This window comes from Phallusia mammillata, chromosome 2 (assembly GCF_965637545.1).
Source record: "Phallusia mammillata chromosome 2, kaPhaMamm4.hap1.1, whole genome shotgun sequence".
Lineage (NCBI taxonomy): Eukaryota > Metazoa > Chordata > Ascidiacea > Phlebobranchia > Ascidiidae > Phallusia > Phallusia mammillata.
The window spans coordinates 24,535,853-24,560,375 of record NC_137253.1 but is presented as its reverse complement, the minus strand read 5'-3'; the positions used below and the strand labels follow the sequence as shown (position 1 = coordinate 24,560,375).

Below are 24,523 nucleotides of genomic sequence, written 5' to 3'. Positions count from 1 at the left end.
CGTTTGGGTGTACTTAACATAGTTCTAGTTTAAAACCTTCAGTTGCTCACACTCTTAATTCTGGGATAGCTATTTTTTGTTAAAGTAAGCGATTAAATTCGAAATTAATCGCGGATAGACATCGATTGCTCTTCGCTGTCGCCAATTGACTTTATGAGCTCCAGGGAAATCGCTTTTGCATAGAAATTGTTTCATGGATCGACGTTTTTATTGTGATGGATTCATCAGGTATATGACGACGAGGACATTTTTCAATAAATCCAAAATAACTCGACGGCTTATGGCAAACGCTGAAGCGTGGGCCGTGCAATATTAATGCGTAAAGTAAGCTTTACTTCACGTTGCAGATGCCTAGATGCATGTACTTTGCATGAACTTATAGCTTAAATAACAAGCGTTAGGGCGAAGGGCACACAGTTCATTCAACGGAATGAACGAAATTATCACCAAAATTAGTCACCAGCTATCGTATTGCTGGATGATTGCACTGTTCCACTCATTGTTTTTTGTTTCACAGCGGCGTTTTGACGAAACATTTCCCCCTTACCCAATAACAAACAGTGAAACAAACCATATGTTCTTTTGTGTAAAGAAGAAAAGAGATGCTTCGTTGCGTTACAACACCTCCATTCAAGCGCAAATACATAGATGTAAACACGATTCGTTTGGCAAACTCTTTTCTCGCCTTTCAATTAAGGCTCGCTGTAACCTCAAACGAACTCTTACCTGACACTTGTTTGTGGACTATAGTAAGGTGTCAGCTATAAACCTCTAAGGACAAGTTGATGAACAGTTGAAATGTAGCTGCAGTTTGCATTGGTTCTTTGCCAAGCCTTTAGGGCGGATACAGATTGCTTTTTTGTCTCGTAACTCAGTGGTCGGCAACCGCCGGTCCGTGGCCCGGTACCGGTCCGCGAGGGTTGCGTTACCGGGCCGTATAAATTTTTAGGTTAGATGTTATAAAACGTTTGGCCCATGTATCCCGGGGATGATAAATAATTTAAGCGTTTTTATTGCTAAATATTTGTACTTTTTTGAAGACCGGTCCGCGATAAAATTTTAGTTTCAAAAACGGTCCGCCGTGCACAAAAGGTTGCCGACCCCTGTCGTAACTGATGGCGAACGTGATAGATAGACAAAGGAACAAAAAATGTGTCAGCCCAGTGGCCTATAACAATGCATGAGGGGTGCACGACATAACAATACAATGCGTGAGGTGCGTTTGGGTTAACAATGCGTGAGGTGCGTTTGGGTTGACAATGCGCGAGGTTGCACCACAATGCTGGAACCACATTTTAATCTTGTTTATTTCCAAAAGCACAGTCTCAAAAGTGAAAAATTAATTTATTAAGCTGCTTTTCTATTTTATGCCAGAAATTGCGTCGCGTTGCACAATGTCGTTTGGTAGCGCGCCGCAAAAAAAAACTGACTTGAAACATGAGTTGCGAGTCACCAGTGTTGAAATTCTCTGCTGCAATGTTTCAAAGTGGTTTTGAGGTTTCTTTATATCGCCCAAATGAATTATTGACGTCGGCAGGAAATCGCTCAACAAGTAAATCTGACACAAATACAGCACCCAACAACACAGTAACTGAATTTATGCACGGCGGTCGACATTTAAAGGGCGGAAAATACGTTACTGGGTCGCGGGCAGGATCGGTTAAAGCTCTAAGCCACTAAGCGATACAACGGCAAGTACATTTTTTTTACTTTAATCAATGCAAATTACTTCACGTCACCAGTGATCGCGACCTTAGACGCCTCTCTTCGGTTTTGCCTTCGTGGGTTCATAATTTGACGAGGGCGGCTTGCAACAACGGGCTTGGACTTGCTACGTATGTGATCATTTATGATTAGGGATTATGGTGTTTTTTGCTTTACTAAGCTTATAATTAAACACTATGTCGCCACTAATATATGTTGGCCTACAGGAGTTGATTTTTTTGACTTGTAATTTATTTTAAATCTTGGCTCCGCGTCCATTAAAATACTTTTTCTACGTTTTACGATTGTTCCGATTTGTTCCGAAGTACCGATTGTTATATGTTGGTGTAAAAAACCGGCGCACCTTACACGAAATGTCATAAGATACCGCGTTGGTTGGACTTGACCCTTGACAAAACCTAAAATTGGATTCAATGTAAATTAGTGGTTTCTTCAACCATTTCGCCACAAAATGTCAACGTCGGATCGTTAAAGACGCACTGTACACAAAAAGATACGTAATTTGCGATAGGTAATTGTTCCCACCATAAATTCCGTTACTATTTTACACAAAGTGATATAGGATGCCATTCCACTTTAGGGATACAATTTTTGATCTTTTAACTGCCTTTCGGTCGCATTTAATACAAATTCATTTTACCTGATATCACCTGATTTATGAAAAGAAATGTACAGCTTAAACTGTTGCAGATAGCAAGTGTGGTTTAAAACCGCACCAAGTGTCGTTTAGCCCACCTTAACGACAAAAGATTACTTACATCAAATTTGTTTTTTCACTATCGCGTGATAACGCAAGAGCGGTAGATGGCCTAAAGGTTGCATTACAGAATTTCGTCGCTAGCTTAAAACATTACAGCTTGTGGGCGAACGGTGTTATAGGGATCAAGTCAATTATTTCCGAAGCCGCACGATCGCCTTGTTTAAGGTGGAACTTAGCTTAATCTCAACAAGGTATCCGTTTTTATACTGGACTTTCTAGTACCAGACAAAGTGATAGGATCGTTCGGTCAATGTAGAATCGCCAAACAGCCTGATTGCAGGCATGTGAACAGCGTTTTTTTAATGTGAGAAATTGTATACCAAAGTAGGTCGTCGTGAACCGTAGACTTAAACAAGACAAAAACGACTTACAAATATTTATTTTGATGGTTGTATTGATGAAACCGACAAATAAACTTTGCGTACACTTTTAGAGGCGAACGTCTGTTTCTTAGTTTGGAATACGTCAGGCATGTGCATTTTGATTTAGTATTTGTTTAGGAATGCCAGCTTAGTAAAATTATGTTTATTAACGTGGTACTAAGCCCTGTGGGAAATTATAGCATCTAGATTGTTTTTTTTTAAAATCTCACGTGAAAGTTTGCAACTAAATGTCATCTAAGTGTATTTTATTGTGAAAATAACTTTGCCCTGCTTGACCGAGTCGCAAAGCTACACCCGGTCGAGTTGTAAGTTTTCGATAATTACGCCACAATAACGCCGTTCTATCGATGTAGAAGCATGATAAAATAAAAGTTATTTTTTTGTAAGTTAGTAAAATGTCAAAAACAACTTTTACGTGATAATGGCGATAATGTTTTAAAAATGTTTCAGTTACACGGTTACACTTCATTTGTTCGTATTCATAATACCCTTAGTCTATGCCTTGTTGACAGAACTCCTAAGTTTATCAATATTGTCGAACCATCGCTGACGTGCATGGCAGCAACACGTATTTGAAAGATTAGCCCAGCGATACAGCTGGTGAAGTGCAATTTTTTAGTGATAATGACAGTTGTGTTACAAAACTGTTACAGGTTCTAAGTTAACCTTTTCATCACACACGAAAAAGTACTGATTTGAAACACGCAAGTCTAGGACTAAAGCCAGCCAGCTGTCAATCAAAAGACAGCGAGGACAACTTAAGGCGATGCCCACGTGCTGCGTTGCGATTATACCTGAGAACCATGCTTTATCTGATCTAAGTGGCTTGTTTGCATCAACTGGTATGTGCCAAAGGGATGTAATACGGATTCTTGTTTACGGATTGTTTGCAGTTTGTTACTTGCTGAGCTTGGAAGCTGGTTATTACACGTCTGACATTGGAAAAACAATTCTTAAGTTACATTTCCAATGTAGGTTCAGCTTCTGTGTTTTTGCGGTGTCAAGGCGTTGCAGTCTTATCCAACGCATGCACAGCGCATTTGTAATTTTAAATAAAAAATCGATTAAAAAAAACAAATGAGTTTCAACGTTACGAGCAATTAATCTAGCTGTGTTCCTTAAAACTAGACTAAATAACTTAAAAAATCGACTAAAAAACAAATTTCAAAGTTATGAGCAATTAATGCAGCTGTGCTCCTTTAAACTAGCATAAATATTTTATTGCAATTGTATAAATCAAAAATAGACACTTGCAATTTAGCATGAGGTGTTTTGCCGCTTTGCACGGGTGCCATTAGTAAAAAAAAGTTACGGGGGACTGCGTTTAGAGGACCAATCGTCATTGATGCGCCGCAAGTCAACGCTTGTCAGAGGGGCGGACGGTGTACTCTCAGTTTCTTTACATTCAAATTGGCCAAAGGATTCCGCTTTCTAACGGATGTACACCCACACATAAACAACGTTTAACGGCCTTGTGCGCACTTGCTGAGTCATGCACGGCTAAAGATTAAAGATTAGTGCCACCGCACAAGCTATATGCTCTTGGTTCATGAGCTTGTCGACAACTTGTCAATCAACTTGCATACGTTCAATGTCATATGCCGCGTTTTATGTGGTGAGAGAAAGATGTATGGTAGAGTTCTTACATAGGCCAGACACTGTGGAGAAAGTAAACAGCTTTGGCTGCAATGGTCGTGTCATGTTAATGCAAAGTTAAATTACCCCTACTAATTCGCTTCTGTCGCGACAACGGCTGTGGCGTGTCGATGTTCGTATTTTATGCATGCCATTAGGTAGGTTACGCAGTGTACCTGTGTAGACAGGAAGGTCACTTGGCAGCAATGTTATGTAACGCGGCCCTGAAGTCACTAAAGTCACCTATTTGACGTGTACTGTAGCCTACTTCAAGGTAAGAAATGCCAGGGCGCTTTGTTTACGTTTTTTTCGCGTGGATTTTGTTATGCTGTTAACCTGTAGGTTTACAATGGGTAATACTCAGAAATGTAAAACAACAGGCACATTTGGCTAAGTTTGAAAATCGTTATCCTACAAAATATGCTATTGACGCATTCCACTGGGGGCGCAATTTCCAACACGTCACTTGCGACGCTGACCGAAAAAGGCAAGCTTTGACAGGTCAGAAGATGAAAAAATATCGAAAAAATTACAAATAGTCAAGTTTCGGAAGGAAGTTTTTCAAACTTCGGCAGTGCAGAATAGCAGATCAACAGTAGTAATTTAAAACTTACTACTATTTTTGAAGGTGTTAATGGTTTATAATCACACTAATGCAGTATTTCTGTTCACTTTGTACGCAGATCGATATGCATTAAGTGAATGTAAAGACCAAACACAACTTGCAATGGCGATGAACGAGAGTTCGGCTGCTCTACTGGCGAAAAGCATCAACTATACACTTTCGGACGAATGTAAGTAAAATATCTATAGTGCTAAGGTTTAAGCTGATTCTTGTTTGTTTGATTTATTTTGTTGATATATTATGGGCCGGTAAATGTTGATAAGCGTGAATGGACACGGTTTAATCATGCGTTGTCAACATTCAGTAGTAAATGCCAAACAACTGAGTTTTCTCCACAATATAGCTACAGTTGTCATACGTAGGCTCACATGTCATAAATTGAACTGTGCGTTTTGTCAAAAACAAACTTCGGCAACATTTTTTTGTGCTTTCACATTGTTTTTGTAACTTATTTTTACAAATATCACACATATCTGAAAATTTCACATGCCCCATCGGCGAAATTTTTTCAAACTGTTAAAAACGTTTTTGTGTAGGTCGGGGGATTATATGTAATATTTGAGACTGAATCTGACCCAAACAAAAATTGTATTTAATCAAAGAATTTTAACTGAATTTAATACATGCTGCTGTCGAGTATTCAAAACAGCACGCCTAACAACAACATGTGTGTTCGGAATTAGGCTAATGGCAGTACAAAGTGCTCATTATAAAGATGATACTTGAAGGCCATTGGCGTCTTAATAGCTTCATGCCTGTAACAAACTTTCCCGGGCATAATTACGTCTGTTTTTGGTGCAGTCAGTGCTTTAAAAATTCGGTAAAATTGCCTTTTAGGACAATTTACGGTGGCTTTTGTGCACAAAATAGACTGTTATTTGCACACACGGCAATGTTGAGTCATTTTGCGTGATATCATAAAATATTAAAGACTCTACAATATTAAAGGGTGGCTTAACAGAGAAACAGCGAACGGTATTGTGATGGCTAGATCACTTCGATCCCAGCAATGAACTGGGGCCAGGAACAATCGCATTTGCCGTTTTGTAACTTTGTTACTGGCTGAGCCCAATAGAATCAACGTAAAAATAAAATGCGTTGGAGAAACAAGGCAGAGGCTTTTAAGGCTGATTCGTCCGTTACATTGACGCAAAGCGGTCAGATTCAATGAAATTATTTGCCAATTGAAAGAATTTGTCTATGGCTCTTGACGTGCTTAATTAGTGTCAATTACCGAATTCAAAGAACCACATGACGATTTAGCCGCCGACCTATTTGCAGGATATTGCGAGCTCCTTGTCATGCAGCCTTGCGTTTTAACAAACTGTATAGGTTTAGTAAAAACACTAAAAAAAATTTAATGCCTGTAATTGCATGTAGTATTTGCAGGAATTTCGGGGGTATTTACCATACAGCCTTGTATTTTAACAAACTTTACAGGTTTAGTAAAATACATGAAGAAAATTGTTAATGCCCATAGTTACCATAGGACGATCGCGAAAAAAACAAAACAATGCGCATTTGGCGCGGGCAATTACACCGGATATATATTGGACTAACGAACCCGACTAACTGCGAATACATGCACCTCATATCGATTACACGTTTTTGTTCGTAAGAAAAGCAATATGCGAGGCAGGTTATTGATCAAACGTCCAATCGTCATGACAAACTGCAACAACTCACCTGTCACCACTCAAATTTAAAACGTAATATTTCAGTGCTCTAATGTGATCATAGCGGACGATCTACCATCGTCTGTGACACACAGCATTACAATAACGCTGATTGTAGACACACTACTAGCATGTAATATTGTTTCTGTGTTTAACCCCGGGACTAGAATCACAGCGCGAAAAATACATCAATATTTCAAATTTGCTTGCATAATTTTGGATGGGTTTTGTAGAGTTGTTCAGGACATATTAGCCATCGCTATTCAGTTTGTGAGTGCAAAATATGGCCGGTCATGCTTTAACGGGGCAATAAGCTTACCGTTGCGGTAAAACGCCTGCATTTAATGTTGGTTAACCGTTTACGTAATCCAGGGGTCCGCAAATACTTTTTGGCGCGACCCAAAAAAATTGCTCTAAATTCTCGCGACCCAAGCATTTTGCAAAATTGCTCTAAATACTCGCGACCCAAGCATCAAGTCTGTGGAAAATACTAATCAACTAAATATCAATATTAAGACTGCTATTATGCTATTATGTTATTGTCAGTTTCTATTTTCATTTAAAACAGTAGATAAACTAACGTATTTATTCTAACAAATGAGAACTGTGGGCTCTGTGTTGAGAACACAACTAATCAGAAAACGCATTCTTGCATAGGTGCGATTAACTTTTTGCATTGTTACATAGACTGTACGTCACAGTTACGTAGTCATACGTAACAATGCAATAATGATTAAAAGGTTGAAAAAACCTAAATTCATTAATACTGTAGATGCGATGCTTGTATTCATGGGAAATTTAAAATATTTCGCGACCCGGACTGGAAGGTCTCGCGACCCAAATTTGGGACCCACTATTTGCGGACCCCTGACGTAATCTACTGCAGCTGGATTAATTTAATATAAAATCACACGCCCATTTCTAACATGTAAAGCAAGCTCCGGTATATGATAATCGCAAATTGAAAAGCAAATAACACTTCAAAAAAGTAAAACAATCTAAAAACCCTCAAAGCTATACGGAGACATTTCTGTGTATTTTTTTTATTGTGCACTGGTTAAATAAATCAAAAAGTACCTTTATAACAATTTTCAAACTGTTTGGCTATACTATACTCTACTGTATAAAGGAAATTATGGCTTTGGTGGTTTGATTTACAAGCGTTATTCCACCACAATCTTTACCGGTAGAGTAAACGGTTCCAAATGCTTGTTAGATCAAACAAAATTAAAATGCAAACCAAGCGACAAAGCAATTACAGTGACAAAAACAAAATTCTGATTTACTTTTAGAGATACAAGTGTTGTTTGAAACGTTTTTTTGATAATATCTGGATGGGCTTATGGTATAAATGCATATATACCGCGATTTATAATGCAAGTTTTTTGATTATTACAGTTTATCATAAAATAATTAAAAAAAAATCGAAAGTTATATTGTGACTGTACAGAAAAAAAAAACTTCTGCCAAACGGAAAAATTTTGCAAAGCCAAGTTGCTACGCCCATGTCCATCGGTGTTTATCAAGTTGTATACCAATAAAGTCAAGTTTGTTTTCCTGTTATTATGCTTTTTTATTTTGCTATGTGAACTTTTGTTGCCCACTTTTTTCGTAAAAAGAGTGCCCTTGTGACCAAGTCATCGTTAGAAATTACAGCGGATTTTTGAAAATTCGACCGCAAGCAAATGCATGACCAGGTGTCAAATTTACTGTTTCGTTGATCGATATTTGGCGCAATTGGCAAGTGCCAATCTACGCAATGCCACAATTTTTGTTGTGTTGTTTAATTTGTTATGTCGTGTGTTAAATATACCCGCATAAATTAATAATATTTTTGCCATATGTATAGTTATTATTTTATTTGACAATAAATCGAATAAATCATATTTCAGTTGTCATCATGCTGCAAATGCGGGACGCCATGACGCAGGCGTCGAAAGTGTTTGAGATCGCGATCCCGGTAACCATAGCAACCATTCTGGTGATAGGTCTCATCGGCAACATCATGGTGATTTTCGTGACACTGGTCACGCAGCGTATCATCAAGCACCCTGTTCACAGCATGCTTGTTCTCAATCTGGCCGTAGCCGACATAATGTATCTGGCCGTCAACGCACCGTATTATGTAAGTTTAGTATGTTGTTTTACACACCTGTGCTAAACGACGTGTTAATAAAGGAAATAGATTTTAGTTTCGTTTTTCACAAACTATTTGAGAAAAAAATCAATTGTATCGCTTACATGGAAGTTTTTGATAAATGCGAAAACGGCAATGAGATATAAAATGACATTAGCGTTTACTTCACCACATGTTGATGCTACTCTCTAGTCCTTCGCATCATATCAAATTACAACTACAATCACAATATTAAAAGTAAAAGCATATAGAGCCAATAAATGATAAGCTGCAGACAGTGCACACTGTTTCGACCTATAAGGTCTCATCAGTGCAGCTGGTGACGAGAGATCGGCAGTTGCTTGGCCATTGTGAGCCAGTTTCATCTGTGCTGTATGTCCAGTTGTGGCATCGCACAGACTAGGTGATGCATGGGGTTGTACCCTGTGCTCCCAACAAACTGGAGTGCCGTTGAATGGCTACACTAGCCAATGCGGCCGATCTCTCGTCACCAGCTGCACTGATAAGACCTTATAGGTCGAAACAGTGTGCACTGTCTGCAGCTTAATCACAATATTGCTTCTCAAATTACGTTTCAAACATTTTTGTCTTGAAAACAATATCGTGTTACGAATAATTCGAGTTAAAATAACTCTTTTGTACAGGCAAAGTCTCAGTTTGACCCCACAAACAATAAATCGTCCTAAAGTGTCACATCGTAGTAGGTGTCACGGTTGCTAAAAAATACAGCCCACCTTTGCTGGCGGCATAATCGTGCGTTGCAATTTTAACTAACTTTTAATGGGTTTCATAATTACATGTATATGGTTGGTTGCTAAAGATACGTGTTTGATCACTAATGCCGTTTTTGGTAACTGATTTGATGTCAAGTTCTTTAACCTAAATTACCTAAAATGAAACCAGCAAAATTTATGGAATGTTTCAGCACAAAAAAACCGCTCGTGTAATAAGATAGGATAACAAGAAGAAAAACAATATATCCGATTTCATGCATGTTATAGGGTGGTTTTTAATTTCCGATCGGCTTGTAGTTAGCTCCAAGCATAATTTTATCTTAACGATACACAATTTATGAGGCAATTCTGATGTAGCCTGTCTAAAAAATGAGGAAGGTTTCTGATCATTCGAAATGGAAATGATGCCGTGCATACCTCGCTACGGTTCAGCCCAAAATAAATCGATTCTCGGTCGGTTTTCAAGTTATGTTTGAAATTAATAATTGATCTCGTAAATTTGCGTGGACGAGGGCATCAAAAACTTATATCCCATAGGAGGCCGAATTTGGTCCGGGTTTGCTGAAACCATAAGCAAAATGCCCGGGTTCAGACGACTTTGATAACAACTTCCGACGGGTAAGGTTTCTGGGAGCAAGAATCTCCCGGTGGAATACATGAAAACTAATATCTTGAACAAAAACAACACTCTTTAGTCTTATTAGCTGCCTGATCTTCTTATCGTCACCGGGTTTCATGTCTTGTCATGTTGCGGTTTCACCTCCGTTGTAGTTTAAACATCCGCAGTAAAAACAAGACATGCCTGTGTCAAAACTGTTACTTTGTAAATGCATTTCATCTACTGTCCTCCAAAACAGCAAAATTTGGTAAACATATTTTGCCATTGTAAATTTTGCCAACACAAATTTTTCTGAGTAGTCTTGTACTCATTTTTAGGTTTAAATAATCTTTTTTCAAAAAAATTAATTACAGTAACAAAAATGATCGTTTTCTAATGAAATTACACATCCCGTCAACAGTTGCCTCCACAAAACAACATATTGACTTTCATCATCATGTTTATCTTTCCACATTCTATTTGAATAAGTTAAATTAATGCGGAAAAACGAATTTTTTGCTTATGGCGGACAATTTACGCACTTACTGTGAAAAACCACACAACTTTCACGCTGTAACTGTAACATATACTTATTTCCAAGAATTTCTTTTAGACTTACTTTCAAGTATCCACAATTTGAAGAAAACCTAATTTCAAGAATTCGTGTTTACAGATCGTCTCAAACATATCACACAAGTGGACGTTTTCAGAGGCGTATTGTCCATTCTTCTACTTCGCCAGTAATATGTCGATGGCAGCCGGGATCTTTACCATGTGTTCGTTGGCATGGATGCGATTCATGGCCCTGATGCATCCCTTCAAGTTTCAGAAAAGCGTATTACCTACTCGCACTGGCGGGCTTGTGGTAATTTCACTCAACTGGATTGCAGCTTTTATCGTTGCACTGCCCAATGTTATTCATTTCCGACTGCACGAAGTGCCACCGAGTAAGTAGTTCAATTCATTTTGTTGTGGTTTCAAAGCCATAACTAATTCATTTTTCTACTACCTTCCAAACTATGTGTTAACTTATACAATATGTTGCTGGTCAGGCATAATATCAACTTTATAACGCTTGTCTGGCAATCGTATTTTTATACCAACGTTTCGACGTCCTATGCAGGTCGCTTTTATCAGGGCAAATAACACTGAATGTACGTATAGTGCAGTGTACGATAAACAAAAATATAATTGTCAGAAGAGCTCTATAAACTTGGTATGTGTTAACTTTTCAGAAATTAGAAAAGTTGTTTTTTGGCATACTTAGTTCAAAAACAAACTTCTAAAAATTAAGTCCACTTGGCATAAAGTGATATTATGTAAACATACGAATCGTTGCTAAAAAGTTAGGATCTTCAAGGTAAAAAACTATAAACGCATCATCATACACGTATAACAGTATTTAAAAGTCTTTACATGGTTGGTTTCAAGGCAACCGTACGCAGTGCATCTGGGCTGACAAAGACTCCGAAAACGCCTACGTGATAATTCTGTTGGTCTTCACCTACGTGGTTCCATTTGGGCTCGTCACTGTCTTCTACATTATCATCGGACGAGAAGTTCTGTGTTTGATGATGCGCAAGACCCAGCGAGCCCGGTAAGAAGAAACTGAAAGTTGTTTATCATAGAGATAAAAAAATCGATTATTTTTGTCAGTGTAATTAAAATGTGGCCTTTATAGCAGGTAACGTTTCAATTACGATTTTCCTCAAACTGCGTCACTGCTGATAGACTTAAAAAAATACCTCAAACAGGGCATTGATTACCAGTCTGTGTCGGTGTGTCTGTCAACGCGAAGTTTCAGTTCCATGACAAAGCCTCTTAGTGTCACGTCGCGTGCGAAAGTCTTAAAGGTTCACGGAATGAATTTGTTTACCCATTTGCTCGCCTTGCACAAACTCGCGCCTTTCAAAAGCGAAACCGCCCCGCCTGTAAGACTTTACCTCGTCCAAAAAAAAACTAATACTTTTTGTTGTAACGAGCTCTTCAAAGGCTCCTTAATAAAGCTTCATGCTGTACTTATTTCGACACTAAGTGCAAATCGTTGTCTTGCCGCGGATCAAAACAAGGACAAATCTTGGAGACGACGCCAATGTTTCAAAGTTAATGTTTCTTTTTTTCGGTCATGGGAGAATCATCCGGAAGAGGAGAGTTAAGCCACGTGATGTAATGCTTGAGTACAGGGAGAGGATTTGAGCGTTATGATTTATTTAAAACAAACATACTTTTACATTAAGTGATGTGCAGTCCCTGTTGTATCCTTTAGGAAAGTGTAATATTCAAAAATTAAATTTGACAATTTCAGAATTCAAGATTAAGAGGTTTTTCATGATGTTTCGTTATTACCAGTTCTTCAATGTCGACGCCAAATTCTACAATACCCATATGCCCCACTGCTACGGATTAAAACTGTTGCATTTTTCAGTTCGCAAAACGAAAGACAAGCAAAAGCCGAGTACAGAAAAACAACCATAATGGTTCTACTTCTCATCGTCGCCTTCCTCATCTGCTGGTTCCCGCATCATCTTTTTCTTTTGATGGTGGTAAGAGCATAAGAGATTTGTTTTTTGTTTACGTCCGTTATAGGATTCAATAACAACAAAGTCTTATTAAGTTGGCAATGTTGAGTTGAGTAAAGTTGAATTGAGTTTTCTTCACTTGGGGAAAGATAACAATCACCAAGCCGGAAATGACAATTATGAGCTGACTTTTAGATAGTCCTATAACGAAACATGTGTGCATTTATTCATAAACGCATCAGTTTAAGCTGGGATACGCATGTACTGTATTTTCATGTCTTAAAATCCGTAAAGTTCGTGAAGATGATATCTTAGGTCAAACAGTTCAGACCTTAAAAAAGCGGACAAATATATATTTTAAATACTCTCGTTTTCTCGAGTGGGAAGAATTTGCCTTAGTTAAATAACAAAACACCTAAGAACACATATAAATATAAATCAAGCTTAATCAATGTCCAGTTTGTTTGTGCATCGAGCCCGGAAAATTTTGCCCGCCCACAGCGGTGGAAACAAACAGGTACAAAGACGCAATGCGACACGGTTCCGGGCAGTACCGGGCGGTAAACGATGATAAATGTCCGCTTCCTTCTCGAATTTTGACATGCAAAGATCTCAAATCAACTTGTACAAATTCCAGCCCCTCTTACCAAAGCGTTTTTTACGTTTTACTTTTCCACATACTAAAGGAACTTAAACAAAAAACTGCCAGCAGAGTACTTGTGTATAGAATACATCATCTAGATTCTAGACGTTCAAACAATGTTGTTATCATCAGTGAAGCAGGTTGTCAATCGAGCTAGAACTGCGTTTATAAAGGAATTCTCTACCAAAACAACAATTATTATTTTTTAGTATTACCAACAATGGCGAATTGGTTCAAAATGCGCAATGACTACATATGCTGTGTGTTTTATTTGCTGCAGGTTTGCCTTTATCAAGCTAAAACTAAATCCACATATTTAGTTGGTAAAACTACAAAATCCTAATTGTCTATTAATCAGCAACTGTATTTCATTTCAGATGTCCAAAAACTTTGCTTCGTATCGCTACGGTGCGCTTCGTTACACCCTGAAGATGATTGCCCGCTGCATGTCGTATGCTCACGCGTGCGTTAACCCCATCATCTACACTTTCGCGGCTCCCGAGTTCCGAAGAAGCCTCAGTGTTGCGGTGACCGCCCCGTGCAAGCGAGGCGACGCCTTCATTCCGATCAACATGTCCACGGTGAAACACACACAGACTGGGAGCGCCAAGAGACAGCGCGGTATGGCAGCGGGGGAGTTGATGTTGCCCAATAACAGTCACGCATGTGATCGTACACTGGTGTCAAAGCTAAGTTCGCCAGTTGTGCCAAGGGCAGCACCCCTTGACGTGTACACAGCCGAATCGGTGTAAACTTAAACTGCACATGCCGAAAAACTGCCAGGCGCTTAGCACTGCAAATACACACAAATGCTTTTCTTACACGAAAAGAAAAAAAAACAATTATACATGAACCTGAACAAATGTTCTTATGTTTTAAGAGAATGGTTCTCAATGTCTTTCTCCAATAAACCCCTTGGTAGATATAGAAGAAAAAAATGTACCCCTAAATTAGTTTAACACACTATTCCACACGCCCTTTTTAACTGAACAACGATTTTGGGGCGGGATAATTTCACCCCCGATTAAGAACTCCTGTGTTAAGACATTTTTACATTGTATATCGTAAGATGGTATTGTTAAATGGGTATGCTATACTTGACATCGTTATCTGTTTCCATCACAGTTCAATAATTACAAAACACTAGTTTTTGAAATGAATAAGCTTGGTCCTTTCGTTGCTTTTTTGTTGTTTAATTTTTTGTCTATCACTGTGCACGTTAACACCTGCCAGAAAGTGAGTTCCACAATTGTGATCATTTAACTAATGTTATGTATATATTAGACGCCTTGTTTAATTTACAGCACATTAATAACTTTATAAGGCCCCGACACAAAACCGAAAAATATTTAATAGTATAGTTTTTTTTTGCTTTGCACTATTCCACAAGCTAATGTCTCACGCAGATTATTTATTGTTTGATATTTTGTCAAAAATTGTGCTTAAATGTGTTTGTAACATGTATTGCGCACATGCCATTTCATCGGTTGTCGTACACATTCCATTTGATTTGCACTTTTGCTGTAAAAATGGTTTTAAGGTTTATCCGCTACATCAAAGATCGTCGTGTCTGATTTAGCGTCGTTGCCACGACAACAAGGTTTAAATCCGGATACAGCACTTCTTTGTAACCCGGCTTATGGCAATTTAGCACGTATATGCTTATAGATTGAGTTGCATATACAGTTCGTCTAAACTGTTTGTGCCTAAAATAAAAAGCTGGATACTGCAAGCTTGACAATATCAGTTTCACTGCAGTGAAGTCGGTTTGTTAAGACTTTCGATGAAGACACCAGATCAGGCAGAGTAAATAATGACCCTTATCATGTTGCTTAATGGAGCAAGTTGTGTCACTCATCACAAATAAGCCTATCCAAGAGAATTTTTATGCAACGCCGATGACTTGCGGTTGCGGTTGTATATACTTTTGTCAGTGGGAGAACGGAATCTATTTAAAACTAGAAGGGTGGCTTAGCACATATTGCCCTTGCATATACACTATAACCTATTTGAAAAAAATAATATATTCCCTACACTTATTTTATATTGGGTCCCATATCACACACTGTCTTTTATAACATTAGTTGTTTCTGCAGGCAGAAACTCATGGGTCCCCACACATGCAAAGTTGTAAATAATGCATTTCAAGAAATAACCATGTGAAAGTTTGGTATTGTAAGGTCAAACACAATGATTGGTACTGAGCATAAACAAACATGCTATGTGGAGTACAAACTATCTAAATTTTCTTCCATTTGGGTATTTTTAAAGGTTTTTCTATTGTATGTTCTATCTGAAAAATGAAGGGGTAAATAGCGAAAAATTAGACTAAAACACAACAATCAGCTGCTATTATTGGAAAATGGCACAAGCTGTCCTAATTTCATTCAATTCAGACTTTGTTAAAAAAATTCACCCATTGGGGGCTAGTGGGGTAAATGTTGGGGCTACAGGTTGGAAAACAACAATCAACAACCATAGATAGCACCCACTACAAGCTGCCCAAGTTTTATTCAATTCAGACATTGTTTAAAAAATTGTCCTATTTTGGGGGGCCAGGTGTAATGGTTTGGGCTACAGGGCAGAACACAAGAATCAACACCAAAAATGGCATACTCTACAAGCTTTCCAAATTTTATCCAATTCAGACATTGTTTAAAAAATTCCCCTATTTTAGGGGGCTAGCGGGTAAATGTTGGGGCTACAGGTTGGAAAACAACAATCAACACCTAACAATGGCACAATGGACAAACTGTCCAAATTTCATCCCATTTGAACAATACTTAAACAATTCACCCTTTTTGGGGGGCTAGTGGGGTAAATAATTGGTCTCTACTCCAAAACTAAAAAAATATCTAATCACAATAACCCAATCCACAGTCCTGTAAATTTTTGTCAAAATCGGCAAATGTTTAAACATTTGGCCACTGGAGGGGCTTTTGAGCAACAATCGTTGATGCCTCTGACGTCATAAGGCTGTTAACACCCCCTGAATGTAAACTGCAAAAACATCCACCAAGCAACTCACAAACACTAGGAATGAATATATGGTTGCCTTTATAACATTACACAAAACTAACGTTTGTGGTGCGCACAAACCACATTTTACATTTTTGGGGCTAGCGGGGTAAATACTGGGGTTATCATGACAAACGAAGCAGATGGCACATCTACATAACTATATCTACCATCTGTGAAAGTTTCATCGAAATCCATCAAACATTTCAGGGCAAAAAGGGGTGGACAAACTTCAGGGAAGAAAAAAAAAAAAAAGAAAAAAAAAGAAAAAAGAAAAAAAGAAATTGAGTAAAATCAAGATGTGTCCCCTTCAAGGAAGGGGACCCATAATAAGCACAGTGGTTCGATGTTTTCACAAACATGCGATTTTGACGAACAATATAATTACATTTTTTTCGTCAACGTTTTTCAAGTGGACCCTACTTTTAAGTAGCCTACGTTTAGTCAAGTATGCTGGATAAACCCGTGAGAGATTCGTGAATCAAAACACCCTCACCCACAAAGTTTTCTCATGTAATTACTTAACCTTTATAGCTCAACATGCAAAAAGTCATACAAGTGTACGCAGGAGAAATGATCTGCGTGATTACACATGATATGTGCAGGGTCAACGGTTTTTCTAAGTCGTAAATCCGTTTCAAATCGATTGAGCACAATATCTTACAAATCGATTATAACTCGATCATTTCAGCGCATAATCTAGATGTGTCGTCAACACATTGGGTAAAACAAAAAAGTTATTCCAGCTTGTAAACACGCTTCTTATTTATAAGTTGAATAACATATATTGATAGTACGTAGTGCGGATATGAAATTGTATTTTTGACCTAAACTTCTTGGCTACGGAGTATTAAATAACTTTGCCGTTTTGATAACTTTGTGTGCAACCCAAAAGCACTTTGACGTGAAACGAAGCCTATATCATACACAACAATGCAATAACTTCTGCAGGACTAGAAGCAATAAAAATACACAACAAAGAAAGCAATTAAAAAGTTGTATAAACACAACAAAGACATATTTTGGGGAACTTTTTTAGTGCACACTGTTAAACAATTATATCGGCTTCACAAATCCAATCTTAAGGTATAAGTGGCAAAAATACTTAAAAGAAACAAATATGAACTGACAAAAAACCGTTGGTGCCCTTTCTCCACTATAACTCAACGTGAATAAGAATAGCGGTGGATTTGCAAAAATTTTGACTCCATTGCGCCACCAGCGGCCGAAGCAAAGATCGAACCTGGTACTGTTAGATCAGGTCGGAGTAGAACCGAATCTCGTAACAAGAGTGCGCTCAACGAGACTACTGGTCTTCAGTAATCGCCTGGACTGCTGGGTCCCTTGTGCGAAAACAAGTCGTTTTCCAAGCGGACATATGTCTTTTGAAAAAGATTTGTTTCTGAAGTCTGGGGCCGCAAAAGTGTAGATGATCGGGTTAACGCACGCATGGGCATACGACATGCAACGGGCCACCATCTTCAGTATGAAGCGAAGAGTGCCGTAACGGAAAGATGTGTAGTTTTGGGAGATCTAAAAGGCAACTATGTTATACACAAGTCTATTCACGATGTTCAGTGGATGGCAGATTTGTGAGTGAGTCAGTATTTAGGGCCCAAACAGGTTAAAGGCAAAAAAAGTATTATGAAAGACCGAACCAGGCTGAAAAGTGAACCTACCAGAGAAAATAATTGGCTGTACGCACTACGCAACCCAAATATATAGTTCCTGTACGCATGCACATATACGTGAAAACAAAGCTGGTGATACAACGCAAAAGTGTGCGAATGTGTCCACTCAGCCCAAATCGGCTTACATTTGATCCATAAAACTAGGCGGACTTTGACGCTGCTTTATGAGGTTTTACCTTATTCTACATCAGCCTTTACGTACATCACGTAAAACGGGATTAATTGCATAAACCGTAATTCCACATTAAAGCCTCTTGCAAGTGCTAAAAAAAACTAGTCGTTGGTTGTACTTACCCAAATCAGCACATACAGGTTGTGTGGAAACCAACAGACAAGGAAAGCCACGATTAAACATAAAACCATGATGGTTGTTTTTCTGTACTCAGACGATGCTTGCTTTTGTTGTGGCGTCCGCCTAAAAAGAAACAGCAGAAAACCTAAGTAAAGTGCAAATACATTTTGCCGTCAGAGTTAACATATTTTAAATAGTGTAACTTCGGTGCCAAAAACTTAAGCAAAATCCGGATCTATTTTGTTTTAATTACAGACCAAACCTTATTTGAACAAAGAACGAAATTCGATCAAAAAGTAGCGTTAAACCTACATCGAGTTACATGGGATTTTGCTTTGTCGAATCTTACATTAATTTTATGCTTGGGTCATCAAGTAATCGATCAAAGCCTAAAAGGACGTTATGCTATCGATTGGATAAAGGAATAAGATTTTCCGAGAACACGTTTCCACTTTTGCAGCTAAGTTTTAATGATTTTTATTTAAAGCAAGACTGAGGTAAAGGTTCTAAAAACATGGTCACCGTCAAAACTATTTTATAAATGTGGTAAAAATTACCTTTCACGTTTGCACATTCTATAGCGTTTAGTCAGCTTAGCAAATTAAGTAAAATTAAGTTGGATTCAAACGAAATTCACAACCATAAGAACAATTGCGTTACACCATTTACCGGTTTCCGTCGGTTTTGCGTGAAATAAAACAAAAAACTTCGCGACCAATGAAAATGTAGAAGATGGTCACGAGGAGGAAGGGTATGAAGTACGTGAAAACCATCACCACCATCGCGTAAATGGCTTCAGCTTTCTTTTCCGACCACACGCATTGTACTCTGTTGTCTACGAGGGTTTAAAAACACATATGTTTAAATCCGTGTTGTAATGTCGTAATGACTCTAGTAAAGAGATTACTCACTACGGCTTGCATAACGTGTTTTTTGCCTAAATTGAATAATGACAGTGAATATACTGTACGTTAATGTTAAGTCTTATTTTAGCCAATTAAATTCTTCTAAACGCCTTTTCGGAAAATACCTCGTGTTGATTTACGACTAAATATTTCATTTAAAAAAAGAAAAGTATTTGTTTTAATTATCAAATATTAAAAATACGCCTTTTCGTATCATTTTGGATAGTAACTTAGAACTTGAACTTACATGGTGGAACATTAACGCGTCGATAGTAGACCACATTTGGTAGAGCAATGATAAGGGCTGAAATCCAATTAAGTGCTATCACCACGAAGCCGCCAGTCCGGGTTGGTAAAACGCTTTTTTGAAACTTGAAGGGATGCATCAGAGCCAAGAAGCGCATCCATGCAAGGGAACATATGGTAAAAATCCCCGCCGCCATTGCTAAGTTGCTGGCGAAGTGGAAAAAGGGACAGTACGCTGCCGTGAACACCCACTCATATGTAATGTTGTTGACTATCTGTGATGCAAAAGTTACAAACCATTAGTAAACATCTATTAAATACTTTTTCCTGGAATAGTTCCTCAACTTTTTAACAGGTAAAAGATTAACACCGAGTTTGAGGACTTAATTGAAACCACATGCTGTTTCATTATTTTAGATATTCGTTTCATAAGTGGTTATGTAGGCCTAAAAAACAAGACCTTGGAAGACGAAGAATCACGATTCAATGACTAATTTATTTTTTGGGACACTATACACGAATGTTTTCATAAGTTTAATGACGAACATAACGCACCTGTTTTTACACAACGCTTGCTCGCACCATTTTTCAAAAACGTTTATGCGACTTAACTGTGTAAAGAGAACCCATACCGTTTCAAATAAACGAAGTGTAGAAATAACTTACATTTCATTACAACCAAAAAGTTTTTTTACCTAACAAAACGTACACAGCAACGGAAACAATAGTGGCTGATCCGCTTTGAAAATAGTATTATTTGCAATATCTGATAAAGTAAATGAAATTCTGAACTAAAATTGACATATTTTTTACGTATTAATTGGTGTTTAATGAAAATAATTTTATGAATGACTCAAATCATACCAAAACATTAGTTTTTCACAAATAATCTTAAACTGCCATTATTTTAAAACCCTATCTTTTACCCAGTGTTTTGGTGCCTGGTACGCCTGGTTGAGAACCCCTACAATGGAACGTTCATTGACATTAAACGTTACTTGCATACTAAACTAAATCTTTCAATACACTTAAATCAGTCTGTGTTTTTCGTTATGCAATGTAATATATAAAAATCGATGTCTGTAATGACCGCGCGTTAGTTTATGACGATTTATATATAAGCACAGTTTTTATGTAGTTTACTTGGTTACATATGCAAAGCAGGATGACTTTTAGATACCGGTGACACAAAGGCCTGATTTGGTTACCACAAATTCAAAAATACATTTCGTGAAACCGAACCTTGCAACACGTACTTGACCTTTAGTAAAAGCATATTAACCTTGGGACGTAAAAAAAATTTGGTCGTTATGGTTCCCTTGTGGTCGGCCGAGCCTCAAAATGTGCTGGTGGAAAAGGTTAATTTTACCATTACAAGATACTTACATAGTACGGAGCGTTCACAACGAGATAGGTGATATCTGCGACGGCCAGGTTAAGCACCAGCATGCTGTGAACTGGATGTTTAATGATTCGTTGTGTCATCACTGTAGTGAGGATCACTGTTACGTTGCCAAGGAGACCTATTACCAGGATAATTCCGATGATAACTGGAACCGCGATTTCAAAAACTCGTGACGCTTTGGTCATGGCATCCTTCACTTGCATCATTAAGATGTCTGCAAAGGTTGTAATGTGTGAGAAATTTTTTGCAATGCAGGAAAACTTGCTTGAATGCTACCAGAAAAATTATGATGGTTTGCTTGATAATAGTTTAAGCCCGTTACAAAAATATGCTTATCTGATGCAAACCATATCTCAAATAAAAAGTAACGAGAATCAGAGTTGTAAAGGTGACCTAAAATTGGGCCCAAACCCCGCAAAACAAGCCTGAACCCAGGCCGGAACCTGACATGAAAAAAACAACAGCCGGAATCGGACCATAAAGTCGGTGAAATGCTACAGCATTAACATGTATTCTGTCACGTATTTTTTGTTTACGGATTTTGTAGAAGTGAAAAAGTGCGTGAATTGGCAGAAAATTCCGCCTCTGTTTTCCAACGCATGCATGTAGATCCATGGATCTCCATGGTCACAATTATGACAAAACTTTGGCCCGAAACGTTTAGCAATGTGATTCCTAACTTCTAAGAACCCGGACCTATTTCGTGGTCTATTGGTTGACTTTGTAATTTGAGAGTGTATAGCTGAAGCGAGACTACCCATTACCTACCAATTGCGCCCTATAACGTTTCAACGTCACACAGCTTTTGCAGAAATTACGAAATATATTTAACCTGAACCTATAATAGGTGTTTTCGCTTTGTAAATAAATTCCAATTAAATTTAATGGTTGGTTTGAGAATTCTAAACGGGCCCGAAATTAAGATTCGAAAGTAGCTGCAATCTTAAAACCGGACAGATTTTTTAAAAAAATATCCCATTTTTTTGAAGCCAGAACTGGGCTCAAAATTTAGATTTACCAACTGTTATTGCGACGTAAATGTAGCAGAGTTAAAGTCAGGCCCGAATTAAGCACGTTATATAATACATATTTAGCCCTTAGCCGATCCAAAATACCAGCTCGAACCAGCTTACAACCATTTTGTTAAAAAAAATAACAATGACAAAATGACAACAGTAGGCTAACTGTTGTGTTACAACAAAATTTCCTGAAGCGTGCACGCGGATTTCAAAACACATTTTGTTTTTCCAATTTACTTAGTGCAGCGTGGAGTTTATTTTTTGAACGGGTTGTTTACAGAACCCTGCATTTAAAATTCGATTTTTTTTCGTGTGTAACCATGCATAGTCAAACAACGAGAAGAAACTTCGCCACTTTTATTTGTCGCTGTTTCACATTGTTGGCCAAAAGAAAGCTAGCCGAAAAGGTCGAAAACAGTTTAAAGGCGAATACACATTTTTTGTATAACGGATGTAAAATGGTGCGTTTAGTTTAAATAAGATTAAATTCCCTTAAGGTCAAGGCCACTTATCAGAAACGGTAAATACCATCACCTGTACAGTGTGGAAAATTTGCAATTACAGCAAGATGCAATTAAATATCCATTTTGGAAACAACGAAGAACTTTGCTCCATCCGCAAAGCGATGGCATCTTATCGTTTAGATGAGATTAGAGCGTTGCTAATGGAATGTACGAAAACAAATGCGATTTTCAGCAATCAGATCTACAATCAATCATGCCCCACCCGTGGGCGTTTTCTTTACAGAAAAACTAGGAAACACTATTTAAAGGTTTCCAGCCAATTAGGTTTTTAATCCGTCATGATAAAGTTTCGTTTAAAATCTTTAAAAAATGTTAAAAAACGTGCAACTACAAAAACGAAATCATGCAACTACAAATAAACCCAAAATCTCCGTACGGTTTTAAAGAACCCTGATTCTGTGTCTAACAACCATGATCCTATGTAGGTATATATACAGCCTTAAAATGCTCAAAATTTAGCCAAGTCTTAAAATACAGCAAAGAGGCAGTCCTAATTTAATTCTTACCAATCAGGAGACCGCTAATTGTTCGATTTGATGTCTTCTTTATCGACAACAAACAGACTTTTAATTGTTACCGTAACAAAGAATCGATGTCTTTAAATGGGAATTCGCTTTACAAACCGGTTTAAATTATTATCAATGTGAGACATGGGGTACTATGTTATACGGTTTAATCCATACGAATCCACATAGGCCGTGGACTGTTATTTGCCAGTCGCTGGCCTAAATGTGATTCGTTTGATTTTGTTAAATATTCTTTACGAACCAGATGTTGTTATTCATTTTTTTTATCATCGCGGGTCATATGGATTTATATTGCAAACATCAAAATGTTTAATAAGACAAAAATAACTACGTTTTGTTTGATGGCAGATTGGTTACGCAAGTTTGTTGGCGAGCAAATATTTAATTATTTGTTTCAACACCAATGTCATAATAAGCAAATAACTTCACACGTCAGGTTGCGTAAATGGAACCTAAAATAAAACCTTAACCTAACCCGCCGCAAAAAAAGAGTTACACCAAGCCTTAACTATTCGTTGCTATAAGAATTTTTGTTAACCGACATTTTGGGGGTAAACAAAAAGGTTTTAGTGCGCTGCTTGAGATACTACTTTTTTCGGTCTTAATTCTATATAAAATCCTCAATGCTTAATTAAGTTCAATGGCGAGGTGATTCATAAATTATTACACACGTAAAACTAGTATTTATTGCAATGACGGCGATAAAAAAGCAATTGGCGAAAAAATCATTTCGTATAATGTTACAAACTTAAAATCGTTATCAAACATAAGGAAGCTAGGTCACAGCAGATAACGTTCATAATTGTACTGGAAAACATGTTAGGCCCACACCATAAAGCATAATGCTATATAAGATTCGCACGCACAGCCTGTATTTGGCATTTGCCTACATATTTACTCACATTGTTCCATAAAAGCATTGTCATCAGTGTGATTCAATTGAAAAGTTACGTTGTCAATTAGGGTAATATCAGTCATGTTTAACTTAGGTATAGTAACCTGTAACATTACCAACGAAAAATCGATTAGAAAATAATTAGATTAAACATGATAGCGCTTTCCGTAAGACCAGCTTCCAAAAGTGGACGCCATCGCGTAAGTCTCTGTTTTAAAGTGATAAACTTCTGTTTGTTGCAATGCAAATAGGCCTGGAAACAATTGGCTTTGTATCCGATACTTAATAAAATACAAAAGTTGCAATATCCATTGGGGTTTTATTTAGTGGTTTAGAAAGCATGAGGCCATTTAAAGTTGTATACCCGGTTCGTACACTGCTCAATATATCGCGTTGTAAAGTTTACCCACAATGGATCAAAACAGAAAGAAGAAAACACGCACATTTTTGTTGTAATTCCGACTTGTTTGACTGAATAAGTTTTCAATATTCTTTAAACTATTTTCAATAAATAAAGCAATAATACATGTTGAAGTCTTGTGGTTTTAGATGCCAAAATTTGGGCG

At 37.7% G+C, this 24,523-nt stretch overlaps 2 protein-coding genes across 2 annotated transcripts; one reads left to right on the top strand and one right to left on the bottom strand.

Annotated features, from left to right (window-relative positions):
• The first annotated feature begins 4,202 nt into the window (after positions 1-4,202).
• On the top strand, positions 4,203-14,341 carry LOC145214892 (allatostatin-A receptor-like). Its single transcript, XM_080083504.1, has 7 exons — positions 4,203-4,777; positions 5,187-5,297; positions 8,697-8,929; positions 10,947-11,220; positions 11,705-11,870; positions 12,699-12,816; positions 13,813-14,341. The coding sequence occupies exons 2-7, from the start codon at positions 5,231-5,233 to the stop codon at positions 14,185-14,187; spliced, it is 1,233 nt and encodes a 410-aa protein (XP_079939630.1). The 5' UTR covers positions 4,203-4,777; positions 5,187-5,230; the 3' UTR covers positions 14,188-14,341.
• A 3,130-nt stretch (positions 14,342-17,471) lies between these two features.
• Positions 17,472-24,056, bottom strand: LOC145214115 (galanin receptor type 1-like). The gene is made up of 6 exons (XM_080082581.1): positions 23,965-24,056; positions 20,974-21,206; positions 19,589-19,862; positions 19,106-19,271; positions 18,439-18,559; positions 17,472-17,986 (listed from the first exon to the last, which is right to left on the bottom strand). Exons 1-6 carry the CDS (start codon positions 24,038-24,040, stop codon positions 17,711-17,713), a joined length of 1,146 nt encoding a protein of 381 aa, XP_079938707.1. The 5' UTR covers positions 24,041-24,056; the 3' UTR covers positions 17,472-17,710.
• Positions 24,057-24,523: the final 467 nt, after the last annotated feature.

Coding starts and splice junctions, on each gene's coding strand:
- LOC145214115 (XM_080082581.1), bottom strand. CDS start 24,040: ATGACTGATATTACCCTAATTGACAACGTAACTTTTCAATTGAATCAC. Junction 21,207..23,964: donor CAATGCTTTTATGGAACAAT/GTGAGTAAATAT, acceptor CAACCTTTGCAG/ACATCTTAATGATGCAAGTG. Junction 17,987..18,438: donor ACCTGTATGTGCTGATTTGG/GTAAGTACAACC, acceptor GTTGCCTTTTAG/ATCTCCCAAAACTACACATC.
- LOC145214892 (XM_080083504.1), top strand. CDS start 5,231: ATGGCGATGAACGAGAGTTCGGCTGCTCTACTGGCGAAAAGCATCAAC. Junction 11,221..11,704: donor ACTGCACGAAGTGCCACCGA/GTAAGTAGTTCA, acceptor GTTGGTTTCAAG/GCAACCGTACGCAGTGCATC. Junction 11,871..12,698: donor CGCAAGACCCAGCGAGCCCG/GTAAGAAGAAAC, acceptor TGCATTTTTCAG/TTCGCAAAACGAAAGACAAG.